This window comes from Coregonus clupeaformis, unplaced genomic scaffold, assembly GCF_020615455.1.
Source record: "Coregonus clupeaformis isolate EN_2021a unplaced genomic scaffold, ASM2061545v1 scaf0427, whole genome shotgun sequence".
Classification (NCBI taxonomy): Eukaryota; Metazoa; Chordata; class Actinopteri; order Salmoniformes; family Salmonidae; genus Coregonus; species Coregonus clupeaformis.
In genome coordinates, this window is record NW_025533882.1 from 100,255 (window position 1) to 125,457 (window position 25,203).

Sequence of the window (25,203 nt, forward strand, 5' to 3'; positions counted from 1 at the left end):
TGTCAGCAATACCTAAAAAATGCTTATAAAGGGCCATAATACAGGAATAAGTATTACCTTTTTGAACGGATCGCACATATAATTGTTACTATGGGAAGCAGGAGAAGGGATAAAAGACACAGACTCCACTGCACTGGTGACAATAGTCTCCACACAATCTCCAGAACCATGGCATTGACTTCCTGACATACACAGAAGAAGAAAAAAAAGCATACTTAGTTTCAGTTTATGGCACAACAAATCGATCATAGAATTAGAATTAGAGGCAGAGGCAGGAGAGCTGCCTGTGTGAAAACAGGAGTACAAAACATTTTGAAGGTGGTCTTTGTATGATTAATGATAAAATGTTCATATTTGAAGAAATACCATGTCACTCTTCATTTTTGTTGCAAATTAATGCCTTTATGATCTTGTCATGTCCACAAGGATAATTAAAACCACATGCGTACGTGTTTCGGCTGCTATGCCTTCTTCAGAGTGTGTAGAAGAAGCCTCTGTGCCAAGCTTTGCCAAGGGTTAAATAACACATTCAGAATTTCTCTAAGAAAGAAGTTGAGCATCCATAGAATGGGTGCTTACCCTTAGATGCCTGTCTCCAGCTTGTGAACTGAACCCTTTGCCTCACCAAGACAGACCACCAGTTGTAATAAATAGAAGCTGCAATGAAGTTTGGGGAAATTCAGCACTACCTCTTTGGTTGTTATGTTAATTGCACAGCAGCAAGGTTCACCTGTGACTTCCACTGAGCTGAGTTCTGTGCTTCTCTATTTAAAAAAGTCAATACTCTAAAGCAGCTTCCTCTCCTCATCTGCACTGATCTGATATCATAATGTAGATACAACGGTGAGCACTGGTGAATGTCTACAGGTGCTTTCTACTTTTTGAGACGATTGTCCATGCCACTGGCCAGTCTCACTGACATGCAGTAAAATCATGATTAAGAGTAATGGAAGACCATTTACATATGTATCAGGATATATCTATTATTTTATAAATGATTTCAGGATTCATTTATTATTATTATTATTTATTATTAATTCGTTATTTTGTCCCACAAGCCACACTCCTTCATACATCTCAACAGGAAAACAGTGCTGAATGCCATTGCTGATCTCATATTGCATTAGGTTAATAAGTTGAAAAATATAGATGTGGAAAAAGTATCACATTTTCATACTTGAGTAAAAGTAAAGATACCTTCATAGAAAATTACTCTATTAAAAAGTATGTCACCCAGTAAAATACTACTTGAGTAAAAGTCTAAAAGTATTTGGTTTTAAATATACTTAAGTATCAAAAGTAAATGTAATTGCTAAAATATACTTAATCATAAATAATGTCAAATTCCTTATATTAAGCAAATCAGACGTATAATGTTCATTATTTTTTTCTTTACGGATAGACAGGGGCACTCAAACACTTAGACATAATTTACAAATTAAGCATTTGTGTTTAGCGAGTCTGCCAGATCAGAGGCAGTAGGGATGACCAGGGATGTTTTTCTGTCCTGCTAAGCATTCAAAATGTAACGAGTACTTTTGCTTGACAGGGAAAATGTATCGAGTAAAAAGTACATAATTTTCTTTAGGAATGTAGTGAAGTAAAAGTAAAAGCTGTCAAAAATATAAATATTAAAGTAAAGTACAGATATCCCCCAAAAAATACTTAAGTAGTACTTTAAAGTATTTTTATTTAAATACTTTACACCACTGGAAAAATAAAATAAAAACATGCGAAGGATCTTTGCAACTTTTTCATTTGTGGAATTGACCTGTCACTCAACAGTACAGTCGTGCGACGAAAAAGAAAACAGCGGTGCAATTCACAGAGTGGTGTACTCATAATTTTCTTCCTAAACTTCGTATACAAAGCATAGTTCACGTCAGCTTGTTCACGTAAGGGTAGTGGGAGGGTTCAGTCAGTTGAGAAACCAATGTAAGTAGTGACAGTCAACACTTGTAAATTCTTAGCAAAATATTGAATATGAAGCGCTCTTGCTACAGTTTGACTTTCATTGGTAAGGAGTAGCTAAAGTGCTAGATAGATAGAGAACTAGTGCATTGAGAATTCCCCGTAAATCATCTCACGTTAGCTTAGCTAGCTAGCTACTGTAGCTCAGGAACTTAGCTGGCTGGATAGCTGGCTCTATCGTTATCTGGAAACTTGGGCAAAGATTGGGAACGATTTCGAGGTGAAGGCCAGACGACACAGGTACAACGCTTTTTTTTAGGGAATGCCAGAAATATCTAGTTACGGTGACGGGGCTGTATCTGTATGTCTGTGTTTTTGGGAGGCCAACCCAGCCTGCTGTCATTGTGTGCGTTTACGGCTTGTTATTATTGCCTATTGGTAGCTAGCCTCCCAGCAGCTAATCCAGCTAGCTACCGTTAGTTGGCTAATGTAAACATCAGTCGCAATGGCTAGTATTAGGAAGGAATTGTGTGTACATAGCTATCTGAAGACCGCCACTTGGCTAGCTGAGATATAACCAGTTGACGTTCTAGTTAGCTAACAGTTATGTTTCAGTATTTAAACCTCAAAACACTTGGGAACCCCTCATCTATTTAGGAGGTGTAAATTACTCCAGTGTCCATTGATGTCCGTTCTATTCAATTTCTCAAGTTGCAGCCCATTCCTAGAGACTGTGCAGATGCCATCTGACCTTTGACACTGCACCTCTAGTCCGTGCTCAATGACTTGCTGTGAGGCCATGTCTGCTGTGAACATCACCAGAGACATCCTGCACAGGCAGATCAGGGTGAGTCCAACGTTTTAAGCCCCTGTTTTTATGAAATACTGTACTATTTTACCCAAACAAACCGACCTAGCTAATTCCCACAGAATTTAAAATTTGACTTTGACCTGAATTTTCATATTTCGTTTTCTGGATAAAAAAATCAACAACCCTCAAATGCAATCTGCATTGCAATCTATTCAGTAATGAACACTAGTACACTGAAATGCTTTAATTATGTTGGACAGAGTGAGACAGGAGATTTTGGGGGGAGACAGGTGATGTTTTGCCTTAATGTCTGCAGGACAAGAGAGCATTGGGCTTCCAAAGGCAGTATCATGTCACGGACCCCTTCATCAATAGACTTGGACTGGAGGCAGAGCTGCAGGTGATTTGTTTGTGTGTGTGTGTGTGTGTGTGTGTGTTTCTGCACACATTCAGCATTAACATCTTTGCCAATCTGACTGTATCTGTTGTGTCAACAGGGCCACACTGGGTGTGTCAACTGCCTAGAATGGAATGAACGGGGAGAGTAGGTCCTGAGCTGAAACCAGGGTTCTATTTACTGACCATATTTACCACGTCTACATTTATGTTGGCCTATCTGTAATGTTTGCTCTTGTTCTATGCAGTCTGCTGGCATCGGGCTCAGATGACCAACATTGCATAATCTGGGACCCCTTCAAACACAAGAAGCTCACCACTATGCACACAGGGCATGCAGCAAACATCTTCTCTGTGAAGGTAAAAACATAAACTGCTTGATGGGGAAAGTCTGTGTGTAGAAATGAAGCTTCTTTCTTATTGTTTCTTATTTTATTCTCGTTTTTTTCCCGTCCCCCCCTTTGCAGTTTCTCCCTCACTCAGGTGACCGTATCCTAGTGACGGGTGCAGCAGACACCAAGGTTCACGTGCATGATGTGTCAGTCAAGGAGACCATCCACATGTTCTCCGACCACACCAACCGTGTCAAGCGCATCGCTACGGCCCCCATGTGGCCTAACACCTTCTGGAGCGCTGCGGAGGACGGCATCATCAGGTCAGAGCCCCTGTAGCTAGCTAACCATTGGAGCATCCAAATATGTTCATTGGTTAAGGTGACACTGTGTCAGATAAATTGTCGGATGCATCATGTTATTTCTACTGGCTTGTAGTAGAATGTCGAAGGTGCAAAGATGACATGAAACAGTAAGGTTGGAATGGAAGTGTTATGCCGTGGGCCCCTTCCTTACCTCAAGCCGTTCCCTACCAGTTCCTTGGCTCTCCCAGGGACTTCTCTGGGACTCTGTGGCCACATGCCTCCAGCAGCACTTCCATCACACACTGTCTTGGAGATTAATGTATCTCCAGACAATACCCTTTAAGTATCCTTGAAAGCTCAGGTGTGCAGTTGGCATTGTGGACTACTGCAGATGCGTGGTTGGCTTCAGGCTATGGTTCCCATAGGGGGGTCAGCTCAGACACAGGTAGTGAATGATGGGGGGGGGCTTTAGTATCCTACTGTGTCTACAGTACATCACTGCCTGACTTTCCCCTGTACTTCACTGCCTGTCTGCCCCCTTGCTTATGACTCAAAGGGCCAATGTTGCAATGATGGCTTATGTTTTTGTTTTTTGACTAACCCAATCAGTAGTCTACAACCTCAAAATATGGCTCCCACGTACAGAGTATAGTAGTTAGTTGTTTGTTTTTGAGCAAGCTGGCTTTGGACACAAATTGCGGTTTTGCAACAACTTACATGCAATTTAAACCTTGCAAAAGTCTAGTATTTGATAGAATTCAAAACAAACAATATTTTTAAAGAGCTTAGCTCTGACTCTCTGGAGATGATTGATGTCATCATGATGTGCTTTCTTCTACTAATACTTTAGGCAATATGACCTGAGGGAGAGCAGTAAGCGTTCGGAGGTGCTCATCGACCTGACGGAATACTGTGGTCAGCTGGTGGAGGCTAAGTGTTTGGCTGTCAACCCGCAAAATAATAACTACCTAGCAGTGGGCGCCAACGGGCCCTTTGTACGCCTCTACGACATGCGCATGATCCACAACCACAGGTGAGGAGTAGACAGGCCCGAATCCTAACTTGAGATCGATGCATGTGACTCAAGTTTCCATTGAAATCAATACATAATTTACGTGAAAGTCCAAGTCATCTCATATCTGAAGTTAGGATTTAGCTCTCACTGCTTGACTGTCAAATTTGAGTTTTTAATTGAATAGTTTTAAATTTCATATCTCATAAGGAATATGCACGACTATTGGATAGAACGTTTAATATGTCTCCCTACTACTCTGGGCTATCATCAGTCATACCAATGTTCTTTTCTCAGCTTTGAGAGTTTTTATATACACAGATGGAGCATGATTTGGTAATCATTTATGTTTCTCCACTCCCATTCACAGGAAGTCTGCGAGTCAGAGCACATCGGCAGGAGTGCACACATTCTGCGACAGGCAGAAGCCCATCCCAGACGGAGCGGGGCAGTATTATGTCGCAGGTGTGTGTGTGTGATCGTATGGTTTGGCTTATTGCACAAAATGTATTAATAAAAAACAGCTGTGAACACTTTCTATGAAGCCCATACAGTATCTACAATGCATTATAAACAGTAAAAAAACACATGTTCAATGTGTGAGTTATAACTCAGTCATTTGCAATATATGGAATTAAACTAGTGTGACAGGTAAAGTGATTCTGTATGCCTCTCACCCAACTTCTTCTCCTTGTTCCATCACCTCAGGGCACCTGCCAGTGAAGCTCCCTGACTACAATAACCGCCTGAGGGTCCTGGTGGCCACCTACGTCACCTTCAGCCCCGACGGCACCGAGCTGCTAGTTAACATGGGAGGAGAACAGGTAAGGCTGCTTCCTAGAAGTGGAAACATCCTAGAATAGGAAACGTCCTAGAAGTTAAACTCTTATTTCAGGTCAAACCTCCAGGTCAGCCCACTAGGCAAAAATCCATCTCTTTCTCAGATTGTCAGGTTTGAATTCCAACAAGCATACTACTTTAACTCTCAAACCAAATCATTCAATTTGTTGATTTACATGTGGTTGGGTCAGAAGGGTAACTTTGCCGGGAATGTATTTTCTCTTGTCTGCAGGTGTATCTATTTGACTTGACGTTCAAACAGAAACCGTACACCTATCTGCTTCCGAAAAAGTGCCAATTAACAGGTATTATGACTATGGAAATAGCCCAAAGCTTACTACAGTATTTGGCCATTAAAATGACATCTACAGTATGCATTATTTATGACCAATGAGTTATATGGAGGGGTGTAGTTGCTCGCTGAAGGTCTGCCCATAGTTTATATACAGATCTGGGCATTAAAAAGTGAATTCTTCAAAATGCCTTGCAGCAGCAATGTATGTCAAGGTACATTGTCAATGTGACAAACTACTCTCTCGCAGGGTGACAACCACCAAGGTCATTATCAATCACTTGACAATAACCCATGGAATGAAATGCATTTTTAAAAATGTCCCTGACAGTGCAGTTACTTTGCGGCAAATGTTCTTTACTGTGCTGCAGTACTTTGTAACTTTGTAATGCCCAGAACTATATGGGGATTTCTAAAATCTTGATATCCCAACAGATGTTCAGAATGGAAAGACAACCAACGGTGTGTCAAATGGAATTCACTTGCCAGCCAGCCGACTTCGATTCGCAGAAAGCAAAGTCTTCTCTGGGTAACCTTTTTCTCACGTTTGATTTTAATCTTTAATTTTCACCCACATATTACATTCAGCAACAGATAGCTTAGCCCTAGTGTATTTATAGAAACACTACGCTATGGGAGGTGACATCCCTAGTTTCTCTCTTATCACTCTCTCATCTCGTCCTCCTCTCATCTTTCTTCCCTAGTTCTGGTGATCTGCCGCCTCACTTGGAGCGGATAAAGCAGCAAGCCAACGACGCGTTTGCGCGGCAGCAGTGGACTCAGGCCATCCAGCTGTACAGTCTGGGCATCCACGAGGCCAGCCACAACGCCATGCTGTACGGGAACCGTGCTGCCGCCTACATGAAGCGCAAGTGGTAGGAGGCTTTTTCAATCTTGACCCCTAGCTGACCCCTAGCCTCATCTACTCTCCTTCTGTGTTTCTCCTATTACAGAACATGGTCATGTTCAGTAGGGCATACTGTAGCGAAATGTTTTACAACGTAAAACCCCCCCAAAAAATGATGAGTTCAGGTATAACGTCCCTGTTTCACCACGTTTAAAACGGTTTACCACTATGCTGGTACACACATTGTGTGTGTGACTGTGTGGTATTTACAGTTGTGTGTGTGTGATGTGTTCTCTCTCTCCCCCCAGGGACGGTGACCACTACGATGCGCTGAGGGATTGTCTGAAGGCCCTGTCCCTCAACCCTGGGCACCTGAAGGCCCACTTCCGGCTGGCGCGCTGCCTCTTTGAGCTGAAGTACGTGGCTGAGGCTCTGGAGTGCCTGGATGACTTCAAGGGCAAGTTCCCCGAGCAAGCCCACAGCAGCGCCTGCGACGCCCTGGATAAGGACATCAAGGCCGCCCTCTTCTCCAAGATGGACTCTGGTGAGAAGGGGTTAAATGGTGATGCTGGGTTGGGTAATCATTTCCCCCCACAAATAAAGTGTGATTTTGGCTGACCTTTCCCACATTGACTTACAATATGTTTTTTTATGTGTTGATATGTTGCTTCAATTCAAAATACCTTATGTATACCACAAAGGCAATTGTGCAAATTAATACAGTGTTAGTTAGTGTACGGATTTGATTTGATATAATGCGTTGTTTATTTGTTTGTTTTTGTTTATTTCCATGTCGTGTCTGTTCATAGCTGAGGACAAAAAGGGCAACAGCTCGATCCGTTTCCACACGTTTAGCAGGAAGGAGCCCATCCCGGAAGACGAGGTCGTCTTGAGAGAGCGCAGCTACGACTACAAACACCGCTACTGTGGTCATTGCAACACCACCACAGACATCAAGGAGGCCAACTTCTTTGGCAGGTCAGTGGAGCATTTTAGACACTAAAACCACTCTATATGTTAATATTAGTTGTTGACATGTAAAGAAAAGTAAGAAGCATGCGCTGACGCACACATTTTTTGTAGAGGTGCTGACTAACGTTATGTTTACTAATTCAATTTTTGGGAACATATATAATAGTGTGCAACATTATTTTCAGCCCTTTTAAAAAAGAAACACATGATGCTGTTCTATAGAAACTTCGTTGCCTCCTTAAGAACTTCATAACGGATTCATGAGCAGTTCATAAGTTATCAAATTGCGGTAGTTGACATAAGAATGAAATAATGCTCATGTACTGCTTATGAATGCCTTGTTTTGAATGCCTTGTTTTGATCAAGAATGCATTATGAAGTCCGAAATGTCTCTGCCACCTGTGTGCCGTGTCAAACAATGACAAGGTCTAACAGTTCTCTCGCTCAAAAAAAATATAAACGCAACATGTAAAGTGTTGGTCCTATGTTTCATGAGCTGAAATAAAAGATCCCAAATTTGTTTACATCCCTGTTAGTGAGCATTTCTCCTTTGCCAAGATAATCCATCCATCTGACAGGTGTGGCATATCAAGAATCTGATTAAACAGGATGATCATTGTGCTGTAAAAGGCTGCTCTAAAATGTGCAGTTTTGTCACAACACAATGCCACAGATGTCTCAAGTTTTGAGGGAGCATGCAATTGGCATGCTGACTGCAGGAATGTCCACCAGAGCTGTTGCCTGAGAATTGAATGTTAATTTCTCTACCATAAGCCGCCTCACAGCCGCAGACCACAGCTGCTGATGTCAATGTTGTGAACAGAGTGGGACAACATTCCACAGGCCACAATCAACAGCCTGATCAACTCTATACGAAGGAGATGTGTACCACTGCATGAGGCAAATGGTGGTCACACCAGATACTGACTGTTTTTCTGATCCACGCCCCTACTTTAAAAAAAATTGATCTGTGACCAACAGATGCATATCTGTATTCCCAGTCATTTGAAATCTATAGATAAGGGCCTAATTTATTTATTTAAATTGACTGATTTTCCTTATATGAACTGTAACTCAGTAAAATCTTTGAAATAGTTACATGTTGCGTTTTATTTCTGTTTGGTGTATATATAATCTCTCGTCACCCCCCAGTAAAGGCCAGTACATTGTGAGCGGCTCCGACGACGGCTCCTTCTTCATCTGGGAGAAGGAGACTGCTAACCTGGTGCGGATCCTCCAGGGGGACGAATCCATAGTCAACTGCCTGCAGCCTCACCCCAGTTACTGCTTCCTGGCTACCAGCGGCATCGACCCTGTGGTGCGGCTCTGGAACCCAAGGCCAGAGGTCATTAACAACATTATTCAATTATATTAAATTAAATTCAAATAATTTAATTTCCCCCATGAGCAAACTTATTTTGTGTGGAATGGTAGGCTACATACAGCAAGATACGGGATGTATAAAACACATCAGCACCAAGGACACTATATACAGTGCCTTGCAAAAAGTATTCATCCCCCTTGGCATTTTTCCTATTTTGTTGCATTACAACTTGTAATTTAAATGGATTTTTATTTGGCTTTCATGTAATGGACATACACAAAATAGTCCAAATTGGTGAAGTGAAATGAAAAAAATGACTTGTTTCAAAAAAGTCTAAAATATAAATAATGGAAAAGTGCTGTGTGCGTATGTATTCACCCCCTTTGCTATGAAGCCCCTAAATAAGATCTGGTGCAACCAATTACCTTCAGAAGTCACATAATTAGTTAAATAAAGTCCATCTGTTTGCAATCGAAGTGTCACAGGATCTCAGTATATATATACACCTGTTCTGAAAGGCCCCAGAGTCTGCAACACCACTAAGCAAGGGGCACCACCAAGCAAGCGGCACCATGAAGACCAAGGAGCTCTCCAAACAGGTCAGCGACAAAGTTGTGGAGAAGTACAGATCAGGGTTGGGTTATAAAAAAATATCAGAAACTTTGAACATCCCACGGAGCACCATTAAATCCATTATTAAAAAATGGAAAGAATATGGCACCACAACAAACCTGCCAAGAGAGGGCCGCCCAACAAAACTCACGGACCAGGCAAGGAGGGCATTAATCAGAGGCAACAAAGAGACCAAAAATAACCCTAAAGGAGCTGCAAAGCTCCACAGCGGAGATTGGAGTATCTGTCCATAGGACCACTTTAAGCCGTACACTCCACAGAGCTGGGCTTTACGGAAGTGTGGCCAGAAAAAAGCCATAGCTTATTTTTTTCTTTAAGCAAACACGTTTGGTGTTCGCCAAAAGGCATGTGGGAGACTCCCCAAACATATGGAAGAAGGCACTCTGGTCAGATGAGACTAAAATTGAGCTATTTGGCCATCAAGGAAAACGCTATGTCTGGCGCAAACCCAACACCTCTCATCACCCCGAGAACACCATCCCCACAGTGAAGCATGGTGGTGGCAGCATCATGCTGTGGGGATGTTTTTCATCGGCAGGGACTGGGAAACTGGTCAGAATTGAAGGAATGATGGATGGCGCTAAATACAGGGAAATTCTTGAGGGAAACCTGTTTCAGTCTTCCAGAGATTTGAGACTGGGACGGAGGTTCACCTTCCAGCAGGACAATGACCCTAAGCATACTGCTAAAGCAACACTTGAGTGGTTTAAGGGGAAACATTTCAATGTTTTGGAATGGCCTAGTCAAAGCCCATACCTCAATCCAATTGAGAATCTGTGGTATGACTTAAAGATTGCTGTACACCAGCAGAACCCATCCAACTTGAAGGAGCTGGAGCAGTTTTGCCTTGAAGAATGGGCAAAAATCCCAGTGGCTAGATGTGCCAAGCTTATAGAGACATACCCCAAGAGACTTGCAGCTGTAATGGCTGCAAAAGGTGGCTCTACAAAGTATTGACTTTGGGGGGGTGACTAGTAATGCACGCTCAAGTTTTCTGTTTTCTTTGTCTTATTTCTTGTTTGTTTCACAATAAAAAATATTTTGGATCCTCAAAGTGGTAGGCATGTTGTGTAAATCAAATGATACAAACCCCCCAAAAAATCAATTTTAATTCCAGGATGTAAGGCAACAAACAGGAAAAATGCCAAGGGGGGTGAATACTTTCGCAAGCCACTGTATAGAGTAGATGCATTTAAAAAGCAATCCATTCAATCACCAACATGATTGATTCTTTGATAGAATGTATTTGATGATAAAAAAAATACATTTACAGCCAAGAACTGCCAATACATGCATTAAAAATGATCAAGGATTGCGCAATAAATAAATAAACACAATAGTACATCTGATTATTGGATTGTCACAATTAAGGCTGCACTATGATCTATCCTTTCCTATGGCCTCCTTTGTAGTAGTCTGATGTAAAAAAGGCTGACTTTACAATACACCAGAAGTAAACCCTTTTCTTACCTTTCTTTCTCTCCATCCTTTTCCCTCCATCCAGACGGAGAGTGAGAGTGGGAACGGGCGCGTGGTGGAGGACATGGAGGGCGCGGCTGCAGCCAACCAGCGGCGTATGAACGCCGACCCCCTGGAGGTCATGCTGCTCAACATGGGTTACCGCATCACGGGCCTCAGTGGCCGCGGGCCAGAGGGCTCAGACGATGAGGACAGCTCAGACGGCCAGGTGCAGTGCCGGCCCAGCTAGACTAGCAGGCCCAACACCGCATACAATATGGAGGCAGCAGGACGCAAGGCACTCCTCCCCTACCCCCTCCCAAACCCTGAGGCTGTCTGTGTGTACGTCTGTGTGTGTGTCTGTGAGGAGGGGAAAAAAGCACCATAGATATTCTGTTTGTCAATGTTTCATTCACCCTCTAAAGCGAAGGCAACATCGAGTGAATGTCATGTCACAGCTCTGCGCTATGCACCGCCCTCCTCCTTCACATCCCGAGACAGGATTGGAGGAAACCAGTTTGGCGAGGGGATTCCACGAGGGTGACAACAACGACCTTTAACCCCTTTAAGAACACCAACGACATCACCTCGGCCTCTCCCTCCGTTGCTCCAAGCCTGGGGGACTGGGCCTATACGGTAAAGAAGAGGAGAGCACTCCATCACTCCCCAATCTCTCACTATGAGCTAGGAGTCAACCACTTCGAAACCCTCTTCAAGAAGGAGCACGTTGGAGGGAAACACTACAAGCAGAAGCCCCAGGCCTCTGGTAGTGTAGCCTGCAGACGGCTCAGAGGTTCGAGGTCAAAGCGAGGCCCCAATAGTCAGTGTCCTCATTGGAGGATGAGACTTGAGGCCACAGGAAGTTGCTTTGTTTCATCTCTAGTGGGCTTTTCAAATGGAGTATCTCTCAGCCCCTCTCCAGCTCTGAAAGTCTCTACCTAAAGTTTTCGATTTACAATCATTTTTTAAAGTCGTTGGAATATTGGTCAACAGGAAGAGAGCACAAGAAGTCTTGCCTTTAAGTGTTACCCAGTCTTGAAGTGTTTCTCCAACTCAAATTAAATGTGTTGATAGGATTGTGCACCTTGTTTCTTTTAAACACGGTTTGGCAAAAAAACAAGTTTTTCTCTTGTTCGATTTTTCATTTGTTAAAAGTTTTGAAAGTAAAAATGGCCAAGGATTCATGTTGCATTTGCTTTGTCTGTTATCGTTGAGAAGTTATTCATGTGGCTATATATGCCTATTTTATTGACAGGTATGCAAAATGTTTCCCTTTTACTTTTATTATGTAGGTTAAGACAAAGCTGTCAAACTGAAGCAGTAGCTCCTCACATTTTCTCCAACACTTAGACATTTGCTCCTCTGTCATTTGTTGATAACGATGTAGAGACGGATAATTCTAAAGGAGGGTTGTGGGGTTAAGTTTAGGGGGTTTGATTTCATTGATAGTCAGGTGTTGATTGGTCGGAAAATCTGTCGAACTTTGTTGTACTAAGGTTGCAAAATTCTGGTAATTTCCACAAAATTCCCAGTTTTTCCAGAAATCCCGGTTGGTAGATTACCGGGATCTGGATGGAATAAGCATGAAATCGGGAATCTTCCAACCAGCATTTCTGGGAACCTGGGAATTATGGAACGTTAACCTATGTTGGACTGACGCTCTGAACAGAGAGAGGTAAAGTGATGGAGAGAGAAGGGTATTACACTACCCTAGGGCAATACCACCAGTCCTAATATCACTCATGCATGGCATAGAGGCCATCCATTTGGTGGCTTTTTGGGGATCAGGGTCCCCACACGAGCACTTTCAGCTTTCCCCAGAAAATATCTTCTTGAGATCCTTTTTGGGGGAAGATTGGGATAGGGATTTTTCCCTTCCTGTAGCTTTGGACCCAGCATGAGTCCTCTGCTGCAGTTGGAGTTCTGCTTATGAGGTTATATGAGATTGTAAAGGGCAAATTTGGACAATGAGCCTCTCGGTCCTCTGGCCGGCCAGCAAACCTCCAGCTCACTGATGACAGGTGGGTTCAAAGAAAACTTAAGGATGGAGTCCTCGAACACTAGGCTTCCATGTGTAATTTCTTTGTTAAAAAATAATTTAAGAAATGTTTTATTTGTTTATTTTTCTTTGGGAAAAATCCAATGACAGTTTGCTGCAAGAGAAAAATAAAAGAGGACTAATATTGTTGAACCACTTGTCTCGAATTTGTGTTTCACCTCCGACCTGTATTTAACCAGGGTAATGATGATTTGGATTGTATTACTAATGTTTTCCACCTGCACACTCCTAGGCTACACACAGATCCACAACTATCCATTCAGTATCTCTGCTCCTGGCAAGATGCAGGTGAGGTCCCTGAATATCTAGGCTACTCCAATATGATGAACAAAGTGGAGCTTTCCTGTCATTTAAAAATGTCTTTTAGCGTTTCACCTTTTGCTGACTTTTTAATATGTGCATAATACATCATCTGCCAAGGAGAGGTGGGAGTTAGAGGGGTGTTGGAAACACCTGTCTTACATAAACTAATGAGGGTGACCTAGATACACTGAACAAAAATATAAACGCAACATGTAAAGTGTTGGTGCCATGTTTCATAATCCCAGAAATGTTCCGTAAGCACAACACTATTATTTATCTCAAATGTTGTGCACAAATTTGTTTACATCCCTGTTAGTGAGCATTTCTCCTTTGCCAAGATAATCCATTCACCTGATAGGTGTGGCATATCAAGAAGCTGATTAAATAGCATGATCATTACACAGGTCCACCTTGTGCTGGGGACAATAAAAGGCAACTAAAATGTGCAGTTCTGTCACACAACACAATGCCACGGATGTCTAAAATTTTAAGGGAACATGCAGTTGGCATGCAGACTTCTGGAATGTTCATTTCGCTACCATAAACTGCCTCCAACATCGTTTTAGAGAATTTGGCAGTATGTCCAACCGGCCTTACAACCGTAGACCATGTGTAACCATGACAGCCCAGGACCACCACATCCGGCTTCTTCACATTGGACCTTTGATAAATCGTTTTTTGCTAAAAAGCTATTTTCCCATTTTAATGGAAATCGAAGGTACTTAATTGTTAACCAGAAATTATTTGATATTGATAAAAAACGGCTGCATTGGGCCTTTAATTAATATCCAGGCTGGCTTCTGAGATTTGATGCGTGACTGCTTTGCAGAAATGAGACGGAGAGTGAGAGTGGGAACGGGCGCGTGGTGGAGGACATGGAGGGCGCGGCTGCAGCCAACCAGCGGCGTATGAACGCCGACCCCCTGGAGGTCATGCTGCTCAACATGGGTTACCGCATCACGGGCCTCAGTGGCCGCGGGCCAGAGGGCTCAGACGATGAGGACAGCTCAGACGGCCAGGTGCAGTGCCGGCCCAGCTAGACTAGCAGGCCCAACACCGCATACAATATGGAGGCAGCAGGACGCAAGGCACTCCTCCCCTACCCCCTCCCAAACCCTGAGGCTGTCTGTGTGTACGTCTGTGTGTGTGTCTGTGAGGAGGGGAAAAAAGCACCATAGATATTCTGTTTGTCAATGTTTCATTCACCCCTCTAAAGCGAAGGCAACATCGAGTGAATGTCATGTCACAGCTCTGCGCTATGCACCGCCCTCCTCCTTCACATCCCGAGACAGGATTGGAGGAAACCAGTTTGGCGAGGGGATTCCACGAGGGTGACAACAACGACCTTTAACCCCTTTAAGAACACCAACGACATCACCTCGGCCTCTCCCTCCGTTGCTCCAAGCCTGGGGGACTGGGCCTATACGGTAAAGAAGAGGAGAGCACTCCATCACTCCCCAATCTCTCACTATGAGCTAGGAGTCAACCACTTCGAAACCCTCTTCAAGAAGGAGCACGTTGGAGGGAAACACTACAAGCAGAAGCCCCAGGCCTCTGGTAGTGTAGCCTGCAGACGGCTCAGAGGTTCGAGGTCAAAGCGAGGCCCCAATAGTCAGTGTCCTCATTGGAGGATGAGACTTGAGGCCACAGGAAGTTGCTTTGTTTCATCTCTAGTGGGCTTTTCAAATGGAGTATCTCTCAGCCCCTCTCCAGCTCTGAAAGTCTCTACCTAAAGTTTTCGATTTACAATCATTTTTTAAAGTCGTTGGAATATTGGTCAACAGGAAGAGAGCACAAGAAGTCTTGCCTTTAAGTGTTACCCAGTCTTGAAGTGTTTCTCCAACTCAAATTAAATGTGTTGATAGGATTGTGCACCTTGTTTCTTTTAAACACGGTTTGGCAAAAAAACAAGTTTTTCTCTTGTTCGATTTTTCATTTGTTAAAAGTTTTGAAAGTAAAAATGGCCAAGGATTCATGTTGCATTTGCTTTGTCTGTTATCGTTGAGAAGTTATTCATGTGGCTATATATGCCTATTTTATTGACAGGTATGCAAAATGTTTCCCTTTTACTTTTATTATGTAGGTTAAGACAAAGCTGTCAAACTGAAGCAGTAGCTCCTCACATTTTCTCCAACACTTAGACATTTGCTCCTCTGTCATTTGTTGATAACGATGTAGAGACGGATAATTCTAAAGGAGGGTTGTGGGGTTAAGTTTAGGGGGTTTGATTTCATTGATAGTCAGGTGTTGATTGGTCGGAAAATCTGTCGAACTTTGTTGTACTAAGGTTGCAAAATTCTGGTAATTTCCACAAAATTCCCAGTTTTTCCAGAAATCCCGGTTGGTAGATTACCGGGATCTGGATGGAATAAGCATGAAATCGGGAATCTTCCAACCAGCATTTCTGGGAACCTGGGAATTATGGGAACGTTAACCTATGTTGGACTGACGCTCTGAACAGAGAGAGGTAAAGTGATGGAGAGAGAAGGGTATTACACTACCCTAGGGCAATACCACCAGTCCTAATATCACTCATGCATGGCATAGAGGCCATCCATTTGGTGGCTTTTGGGGATCAGGGTCCCCACACGAGCACTTTCAGCTTTCCCCAGAAAATATCTTCTTGAGATCCTTTTTGGGGGAAGATTGGGATAGGGATTTTTCCCTTCCTGTAGCTTTGGACCCAGCATGAGTCCTCTGCTGCAGTTGGAGTTCTGCTTATGAGGTTATATGAGATTGTAAAGGGCAAATTTGGACAATGAGCCTCTCGGTCCTCTGGCCGGCCAGCAAACCTCCAGCTCACTGATGACAGGTGGGTTCAAAGAAAACTTAAGGATGGAGTCCTCGAACACTAGGCTTCCATGTGTAATTTCTTTGTTAAAAAATAATTTAAGAAATGTTTTATTTGTTTATTTTTCTTTGGGAAAAATCCAATGACAGTTTGCTGCAAGAGAAAAATAAAAGAGGACTAATATTGTTGAACCACTTGTCTCGAATTTGTGTTTCACCTCCGACCTGTATTTAACCAGGGTAATGATGATTTGGATTGTATTACTAATGTTTTCCACCTGCACACTCCTAGGCTACACACAGATCCACAACTATCCATTCAGTATCTCTGCTCCTGGCAAGATGCAGGTGAGGTCCCTGAATATCTAGGCTACTCCAATATGATGAACAAAGTGGAGCTTTCCTGTCATTTAAAAATGTCTTTTAGCGTTTCACCTTTTGCTGACTTTTTAATATGTGCATAATACATCATCTGCCAAGGAGAGGTGGGAGTTAGAGGGGTGTTGGAAACACCTGTCTTACATAAACTAATGAGGGTGACCTAGATACACTGAACAAAAATATAAACGCAACATGTAAAGTGTTGGTGCCATGTTTCATAATCCCAGAAATGTTCCGTAAGCACAACACTATTATTTATCTCAAATGTTGTGCACAAATTTGTTTACATCCCTGTTAGTGAGCATTTCTCCTTTGCCAAGATAATCCATTCACCTGATAGGTGTGGCATATCAAGAAGCTGATTAAATAGCATGATCATTACACAGGTCCACCTTGTGCTGGGGACAATAAAAGGCAACTAAAATGTGCAGTTCTGTCACACAACACAATGCCACGGATGTCTAAAATTTTAAGGGAACATGCAGTTGGCATGCAGACTTCTGGAATGTTCATTTCGCTACCATAAACTGCCTCCAACATCGTTTTAGAGAATTTGGCAGTATGTCCAACCGGCCTTACAACCGTAGACCATGTGTAACCATGACAGCCCAGGACCACCACATCCGGCTTCTTCACATTGGACCTTTGATAAATCGTTTTTTGCTAAAAAGCTATTTTCCCATTTTAATGGAAATCGAAGGTACTTAATTGTTAACCAGAAATTATTTGATATTGATAAAAAACGGCTGCATTGGGCCTTTAATTAATATCCAGGCTGGCTTCTGAGATTTGATGCGTGACTGCTTTGCAGACGGTCTGGAACGCGGCCGCCATACGCGCCTACGCAGTTTTGCGCTGTTAGTTTAGCAGCCCATAGGCGGCGTCACAGTGTCAAAATTACTGATGGCGGATGAAATAGACATAATTATTAATTATAACGTGGGATACGAAAAAATAGACCGGAAAAACAGCCGTTATCCTTTGGACACCTATTCCAATACTGTCGTGAGTTTTACCGCCACTTTTCCGGTTGTTTTCTTTTGCTCATCATCTGAAATGGAGACACTATTTACGTGACAGATCATGTTGATAAACATCAATGGTCATGTAGGCTATTACATCTTGTGGACATTTAAATCACTAGCTTGCATTATAACTAGTGAATTTCCAAATACTATGTGGCTGGAATTAAAAATGCCCATACCGTTAGATGCCCTATAATATGCGCGCACTCTTTATTCCCAGGACCCCCCAATAGAGTGCTGTACCTCTGTTTTGTTCAGGTGGTTGCTCCCCTTCATTGGTCACATGGGGATCTGTACTTCTGCAGGCGTGATAAGAGACTTCGCTGGATCATACTTTGTGTCTGTGAGTATATGCAGATCTTGATTTATGACAGTAGGCCTACAGCTTTATGTGCATAAGCCTAATGTTATTATTGGACCATCTGTTTCGTGATAGTTCCTCAACATTTCCCATATTTCCTTTCAGGAAGATAATATGGCCTTTGGAAGACCAACAAAGTAAGTTGGCTTTGTTCGTTCAATGCTTGGAGCTAGGCCTGGCATATAGTGCTCAAAATTGAAATGCAGGCATTGCAGTTATGTAGTAAGGTATTTGCAACATTGCTTGTCTCTTAACAGGTACTGGAAGCTTGATGTTGATAAGGTGCGTGGCACTGGCTCAGCTGCCTGGGACAAGGCTGTGCACGATGCATCAGAGGGGTACAAATTCAGGCCGGTATGAACATTGACAGTGTCATAATGAGACAGACAGGAGGGTCTAGTAGTGGAATTATATTTCCATCCTAGGTTCTATTGAACATCTAAAAAAAAAGGCCTATTGAACATCTTCAAAAAAGGCCTATTTAACATCTTCAAAACAGGCCTATTGAACACCATCAAAAAGGTTTATTGAACACCTTCAAAAAAGACCTATTGAACGTTTTCAGGAAAGGCCTATTGTAAAGGGTAAAGGTATTTATATGTACATGTTTCGTACAATGATTGTAAAGGCCCATTGTAGCGATATTGACAAAAACACCTAGAGTTAGACCTGACTAGCCTTCTTCCTCTGTCTCTTGTAGCACAACCTCTGCTGTGATAACTGCCACTCCCACGTGGCCCTGGCCCTCAACCTCATGCGTTATGACAACAGAACGTCCTGGAACATGGTCAACCTATGCCTGCAGTCCCTTATCCATGGCAAGCATGTCAGGTGAGATACCATGCAATGAAGAGGTACTCTACTGTACGTAACAGAGTATGCTCATTCCTGTCCTAACCTAGGCACGAACACTGGACCTTCTATACAACAATACTTGGTCCTCTGTAGCTCAGCTGGTAGAGCACGGCACTTGTAACGCCAAGGTAGTGGGTTCGATCCCCGGGACCACCCATACACAAAACATGTATGCACGCATGACTGTATGTCGCTTTGGATAAAAGCGTCTGCTAAATGGCATATTATTATTCTGACTGACCGATCCCTCTATGTGTATGTGCGTTTTCTCTGGATCATTTGACTAACTGGTGTGGAAGGACTAGAATCAGACATGCTGATGAAATGGGCAGAAGCAAACTATTCAACACCTGTCTGCATTACAAAACAAAGCATCACTGAGTCTGAACAAGCACGCATGCACCCCTGCAGGAGGGACAGAGGAGATCCAGACACTGGGAAATATATGCTGTGGAGAAACCCCCTCATTATTCTCCCCCGACCCACATAGGGAGCTGGCGTCACTGCTTTGTGCAGCCTCCACATTATCGTCCGAGGGCACCACGTCCTTAAACAGTGGGGCGCCATGTAATTAATCATTGCCAGATGTGGCCCCCTCATCACCACATCAACTCTCTGCTGGGGCTCTCACTACTGGATCAGGGGGGGACAGGGGTGGAGGAGAGGGTGGAGGGAGTGAGGGGGAGGGAGTTGGGTAAACCTCTGGGAGATAAGGGAGTTGGTCTGCCCTCAGTGCCCTGTGTAAATTACCCTGGCTTCGGGGAAATTTTACCCACTGCACGTCCTTACCGGTCCCTATGTACTGCCCTACAAAGGCAAAGGTAACCCTCAAGCATTTTATCGCCATAAACTAAGGACTGTTTCATCACGTAGAATGTTTATACCTAAAAACATTTTCTTGACTTTGTGCAGAATCTACAATCTAAATGTGTTTATCCAACACTCTTGTTGTTTTTCTGTTTGACTTTGTATGGTCATTTATTTGACATTGGTCAAATCAGTGGTCATTGTTGATATGCATATAACATTACTTCCTAATAAGATAATAAATCAGTGCATTATCACTTATCTACCTACAACATATTTGGCTGGACAGCAAATAAACTTAAAAGCCATTTTTTGGCATAGTTACTGCTCTTTATATTGCAGAGCTGGTAACTGCAGTCAAAACATGGTGGAACAAAGCCAAAGTGCAGTAACTTCAGTTACTACTGTTTTCTTGGGTTTTTACTTGGATTTTGTAGTTGCTGCAAATTTCAAACTCAAACTTTCTCTGAAACGGAACATAATTGAACCAGGTCACTTTGTCACAAGATAAAACTGATACTACAAAGCCTGATTTCAGTCTTAATTCAATTTTGACCAAAAATGTGTAGTTACTGTGTTTTGCCTTTGTAGGGCAGTATAGATGACAAATGTCTTAGAGTATGTGTTTTTGAATGTGTTTTTGACCAACTGCTGAAATGTGAGGATTTAATGACTGCGGTTACCACTCTCACTGCTCTCTCTCTCTCTCCCGCTGTCCTTCCCCAGCTGTGTGGCGTTCCTCAAGACCTGGCTGCCCTTCCTCATGCTGACTGGAGCCCTCGTCACCTTCATCCTAAATGCCCCAGCTAATACCAGCTCATCATTTTACTTTGTAATTGTTTACTGTATTTTATCAGACAGTATTCGTTTTTCATGCAATAAGTTCTCTGAAGCAACATGCTTGGGAATGGTAATATACTGTACAGTAGTACATAATCATGACCACGCATTCGATAGAATTACAGAAATTGTGGGAAATAGGCTATACCATATAGGCTAGGAAAGTCAAATCAAATTGTATTTGTCATGCTTCGTAAACTGGTGTAGACTAACAGTGAGATGCTTCCCATCAATGAAGAGAGAAGGAAAATAGAGATATAATAGAAAAGTAATAATAAATACACAGAGTAACGCTAACCTTGCTATATATACATGGGGTACCAGTACCGAGTCGATGTGCAGGGGTACGAGGTAATTGAGGTAGATATGTACATATAACTAGGAATAAAGTGACTAGGCAACAGGATAAATCAACCGTAGCAGCAGCGTATGTGATGAGTCAAAAAAGTTAGTGCAAAAAGGGTCAATGCAGATAGTCTGGATAGTTATTTGGTTAACTATTTAACTAAACTATTTAACTGTCTTATGGCTTGGGGGTAGAAGCTGTTCAGGGTCCTGTTGGTTCCAGACTTGGTGCATCAGTACTGCTTGCCGTATGGTAGCAGAGAGAACAATCTATGACTTGGATGACTGGAGTCTTTAAACACCTGTTATTGAGGTCCTGGATGGCAGGGAGCTCGACCCAAGTGAGGGCAGCACGTAGCCTCGAGGTTAGAGCGTTGGGTTCGAATACCGGAGCCACAAGGTGAAAAACAAATCTGTCACTGTGCCTTTGAGCAAGGCACTTAACCCTAATTGCTCCAGGGGCTCTGTACAATGGTGACCCTGGCCGTGACCCCACTCCCTGCAGGTGTCTCAGGGGAGTTGGGATATGCAAAAAAAACAAAAACAAAAACATCCATTACACACTTGTGTGTAACAGGACAAATATAAGCACCGCCCAAATTATTAAATGTACTGGGCCGTGCAGACAACCTTTTGTTTTTTGTTGTTATTTATTGGAAAGGCAATACTTATGTTTTTTGTTGTTATTTATTTGAAGAAATGGAAATTAATTTACATAATATGCATGGCCTACTTGTTCACTGTTTATAAACTGTTAAATCATATCACACAAAGACACCACAGAGGTCTACTGTACTGTGTACTGCGTGGATAGTAGAATATTATGCGTGTCTGTGCCTTTAAAAAACGTTCACTGTTATTCCTCTCCTTGATTCTGCGCTGGTATTTCAACTCAAGCCAACAATTCGCCGGTCCTGTTGCTCAGCAGATGAAACATCCGTCTCACTCTCACTCAATGCAGACACAAACCATTGGGCTACAAAGAAAGGCTAACACCTCATTATACCGTTATATCATCATTGATGTGCATGATACGGCGTAATGGGACTCACTATCACCTGCTCCTTCTGTATACTCTGGTATTTGTCAGTTTAGAACTTTTCTGTTGAGTTATGCATCATTTAGTGATACTTATGCTTTTTGGTGCGCTACTCTGTGCGCCCCGCCAGTGTTTGGAGTGCCCATCAGGCTGCCAATGCTTTGCTGACACGCGCACAGTGAAATGTGTTTCCAAGGACCTTTGCGCCATACCACAAGATATTCCAGGATACACAAAGAATGTGATCATCACAGGAAATAATATATTCAGAATTGGATCAGAGACATTTCAAGAACTGAAAAATGTCACCAACATCATTTTGAGCAACAATAGGTGAGTTAATATTCTCATTAAAGAGAATTGTGTTCTGAGGTGTCACAATTGGCCCAGCGTTGTCCGGGTTAGGGGAGGGTTTGGCCTGCTGGGATGTCCTTGTCCCATCGCGCTCTAGCGACTCCTTGTGGCGGGCCTGGCGCCTGCAAGCTGACTTCGGCCGCCAGTTGTATGGTGTTTCCTCCGACACACTCGTGCGGCTGGCTTCCGGGTTAAGCGAGCAGTGTGTCAAGAAGCAGTGCGGCTTGGCAGGGTCGTGTTTTGGAGGATGCATGGCTCTCGACCTTCGCCTCTCCCGAGTCCGTATGGGAGTTGCAGCGATGGGACAAGACTGTAACTACCAATTGGATATCACGGAATTGGGGAGAAAAAGGGGTAAAAAGTCAAATATATATATATATATATATATATATATATATATATTTTTTTTAATTAAAGAGAATTGTGTTCTTGCCATTGCAGAGATTCCACATTTTCAACCATTGAGACATATGCATGTGTATTTACTAGCCTATACATTAATGAATATTTTTTGAGTTATGATTCTAAACTACAACAAACTGATTATTCCATGAATGCCATCACACCAACTTATGAAATATTTAGAGACCCTATTTGAGCATAACAATCATTCAGCAAACATTACTTCCGAGTCCAATAAGTGGTTTGGGGACTGTAAACATGGTCCATCTGTCTTCCCAGGATCACAGAGGTTGCGTCCCACAGTTTCTCTACCCTTTCTTACCTGCGCTCCCTGGACATGAGCTGCAACCATCTGGCTCTCATCCACCCTGAAGCACTCAACATCCCAGGGAGTCCTCTAAAGGAGCTCAACCTCAGCCGCTCCCTCTATAATTACACCTCCCTGACTGATCTCACCAACGCACTGCGCTGGGGAGGCCTAGGAGGGCTGCTCAGCCTAGACCTCTCCGGGAACCGCCTGGTCTTCCTACCCCCAGGGATGTTCTCCCACCTCCCCAGCCTGCAGCACCTCCTCCTGGGTAACAACTCCCTAGCATCGGTCTACAACGGCACCTTCATTGGCCTGCTCCGCCTGGAGCTGCTTGACCTGACCCACAACTCTTTCAGGGCGTTCCGAGGCGATGCTCTGGGGGAGCTGGAGAGGCTGGGGCAAGCCCCCCGCATCCTGCTGAGCCACAACCCCTATGTCTGCACATGTGAGATCCGAGACTTTGCCGTGTGGCTCAAGAGCTCCCAGGCTCAGGTGTGGGATGCAGAAGCCCTGACCTGCGCCTCACCCTGGGAGTTTCAGAACAGGCCCCTGCGGGGGCTCGGGGTCCAAGTTATCGGATGCCATGTCACTTCACCACCTCTGGTCGGAATCAGAGACGAGGTGGGCGACCTCTCCCTGCAGACCTCCTACGTCCTCCTGGGTCTGGTGCTGGGCTTTGTGGGCATTATCTTCCTCTTTGTGCTCTACCTCAACCGGCAAGGTATTAAAAAGTGGGTGGTGGAGAGGCGAGATGCCTGCCATGACGTGTTGGAGGGGTATCACCACCGCTATGAGATCGACACTGACCCACGCCGGGAATACCTTTCAAAAGACGTCAGAGTCAAAGAGAAGCCACCGACAAACGGTCGTTTTGGACAGGCTCCCTCAGATAACCGCTTATCACAGCTACCCACTGAAACCTGTTTAGTTCAGATCCCCTCAGACACACAGCTCAAACCAGGCTCCTTCTTGGTGGATTTGTGATTCCTCATTCCCTGGAATGGAACTGGACTGAGTGAACTTGCATTCAGGGTTGGGTAGGTTACTTTCTAAATGTAATCTGTTACAGTTACTAGTTACCTGTCCAAAACTGTAATCAGTAACGTAACTTTTGGATTACCCAAACTATAACTTTCCCCTTAAGAGGTATTAGAAGTAGACAAAAATGATCCATAGAACACATTTGGTGTGTCATGATAGTGGTCTCTGACTTGTGGTCAGACTCACTCAGGTGGAAAAAACTTAAACCTGTGCTTTTATCAATGCTGAATTAAATGTCATTGAGAAAACAGCAAACATCCTTTCTGAATTTGAAAGTAATCCAAGAAGTAATCTAGTTTTTCAAAAGCATCTGTAATCCGATTACAATTACAGTTTTTTTTGGTAATCAGATTACATGTAATCAGTTTCTGCCCAACCCTGCTCACATTTGTTAGGGACATACCTGTATCATACATTTCTGTGCACTATGTTGAATATAATTACATCACTTATGTAAGCATAAAACTGTAGAACAGTTCTACAGTTTATGCTCACATAAGTGATGTAATTATGCTATTTAATGGAGGGCCTATTTTAAGTGTGAACAGCCGGCTCGTTGTACCTGCATGTAGCCTTCATGCCTCTCTTACTGTGGCCACATTTTTACTGACTTGCATAGATTTAACCAAGTTGCTATCTGTCTTTGGTGTTGTATGTAATATTATATTATACTTCGTGGGTCTTATTGACACATCTAGATGGAACCAAAGCAATATAGCATATCTGAAGGGTCTTGACTGCAAAACTAACCTTGAATGTCTACTCTTTTGAGAAGATTGTATGATTCCACACTGCACTAAGTCATCTTTTTGTCCTTAACTGACTTTGTAACCAGACGTGACAGGGCAAGAAAGAAAGGGCACATATTTTCAGAGTGCAGAAGTGATATGGTATTGAAGGGATGAAGCATGATATGGTGTGGTGTATAAACTCATGTACATAAGTTACCAGTTGGATGTAAGATCATTTAAATTAAACAATCGTAAAAACCAGTTTGTGCTGCTCAATAAAACAAATGTTCAAAATGTTAATCAAAATCACATTTGCTGTAAGTTTCCATTTAGTCTTAAATTAACTTTACAACTCTACAGGAAACTCTTGAAATTACACTGCTCCATTGCCCTCTTCTGTTACTATGTGTAGGGCTAGTGTGATTCT

General features: G+C 43.1%; 2 protein-coding genes and 1 pseudogene across 3 annotated transcripts; all 3 read left to right on the forward strand.

The window, feature by feature from the left end:
• Nucleotides 1–1,890: 1,890 nt before the first annotated feature.
• On the forward strand, nucleotides 1,891–12,761 carry LOC121560599 (WD and tetratricopeptide repeats protein 1). Of its 2 annotated transcripts, none has more exons than XM_045215357.1 (16): nucleotides 1,891–2,211; nucleotides 2,623–2,758; nucleotides 3,039–3,122; nucleotides 3,220–3,266; nucleotides 3,367–3,478; nucleotides 3,586–3,773; nucleotides 4,606–4,788; nucleotides 5,138–5,232; nucleotides 5,476–5,591; nucleotides 5,840–5,912; nucleotides 6,335–6,428; nucleotides 6,604–6,774; nucleotides 7,055–7,290; nucleotides 7,556–7,724; nucleotides 8,871–9,063; nucleotides 11,180–12,761. In XM_045215357.1, exons 2-16 carry the CDS (start codon nucleotides 2,693–2,695, stop codon nucleotides 11,381–11,383), a joined length of 2,031 nt encoding a protein of 676 aa, XP_045071292.1. In that variant the 5' UTR covers nucleotides 1,891–2,211; nucleotides 2,623–2,692; the 3' UTR covers nucleotides 11,384–12,761. The 2 variants fall into 2 exon arrangements, with proteins under 2 accessions (XP_045071292.1, XP_045071293.1); XM_045215358.1 differs by having other exon boundaries at nucleotides 2,683–2,758.
• Nucleotides 12,762–17,552: 4,791 nt separating this feature from the next.
• LOC121560612 lies at nucleotides 17,553–20,879 on the forward strand (annotated as a pseudogene).
• Nucleotides 20,880–22,032: 1,153 nt separating this feature from the next.
• Nucleotides 22,033–23,988, forward strand: LOC121560963 (trophoblast glycoprotein-like). The gene is made up of 2 exons (XM_041873717.2): nucleotides 22,033–22,271; nucleotides 22,974–23,988. Exons 1-2 carry the CDS (start codon nucleotides 22,033–22,035, stop codon nucleotides 23,986–23,988), a joined length of 1,254 nt encoding a protein of 417 aa, XP_041729651.2.
• Nucleotides 23,989–25,203: the final 1,215 nt, after the last annotated feature.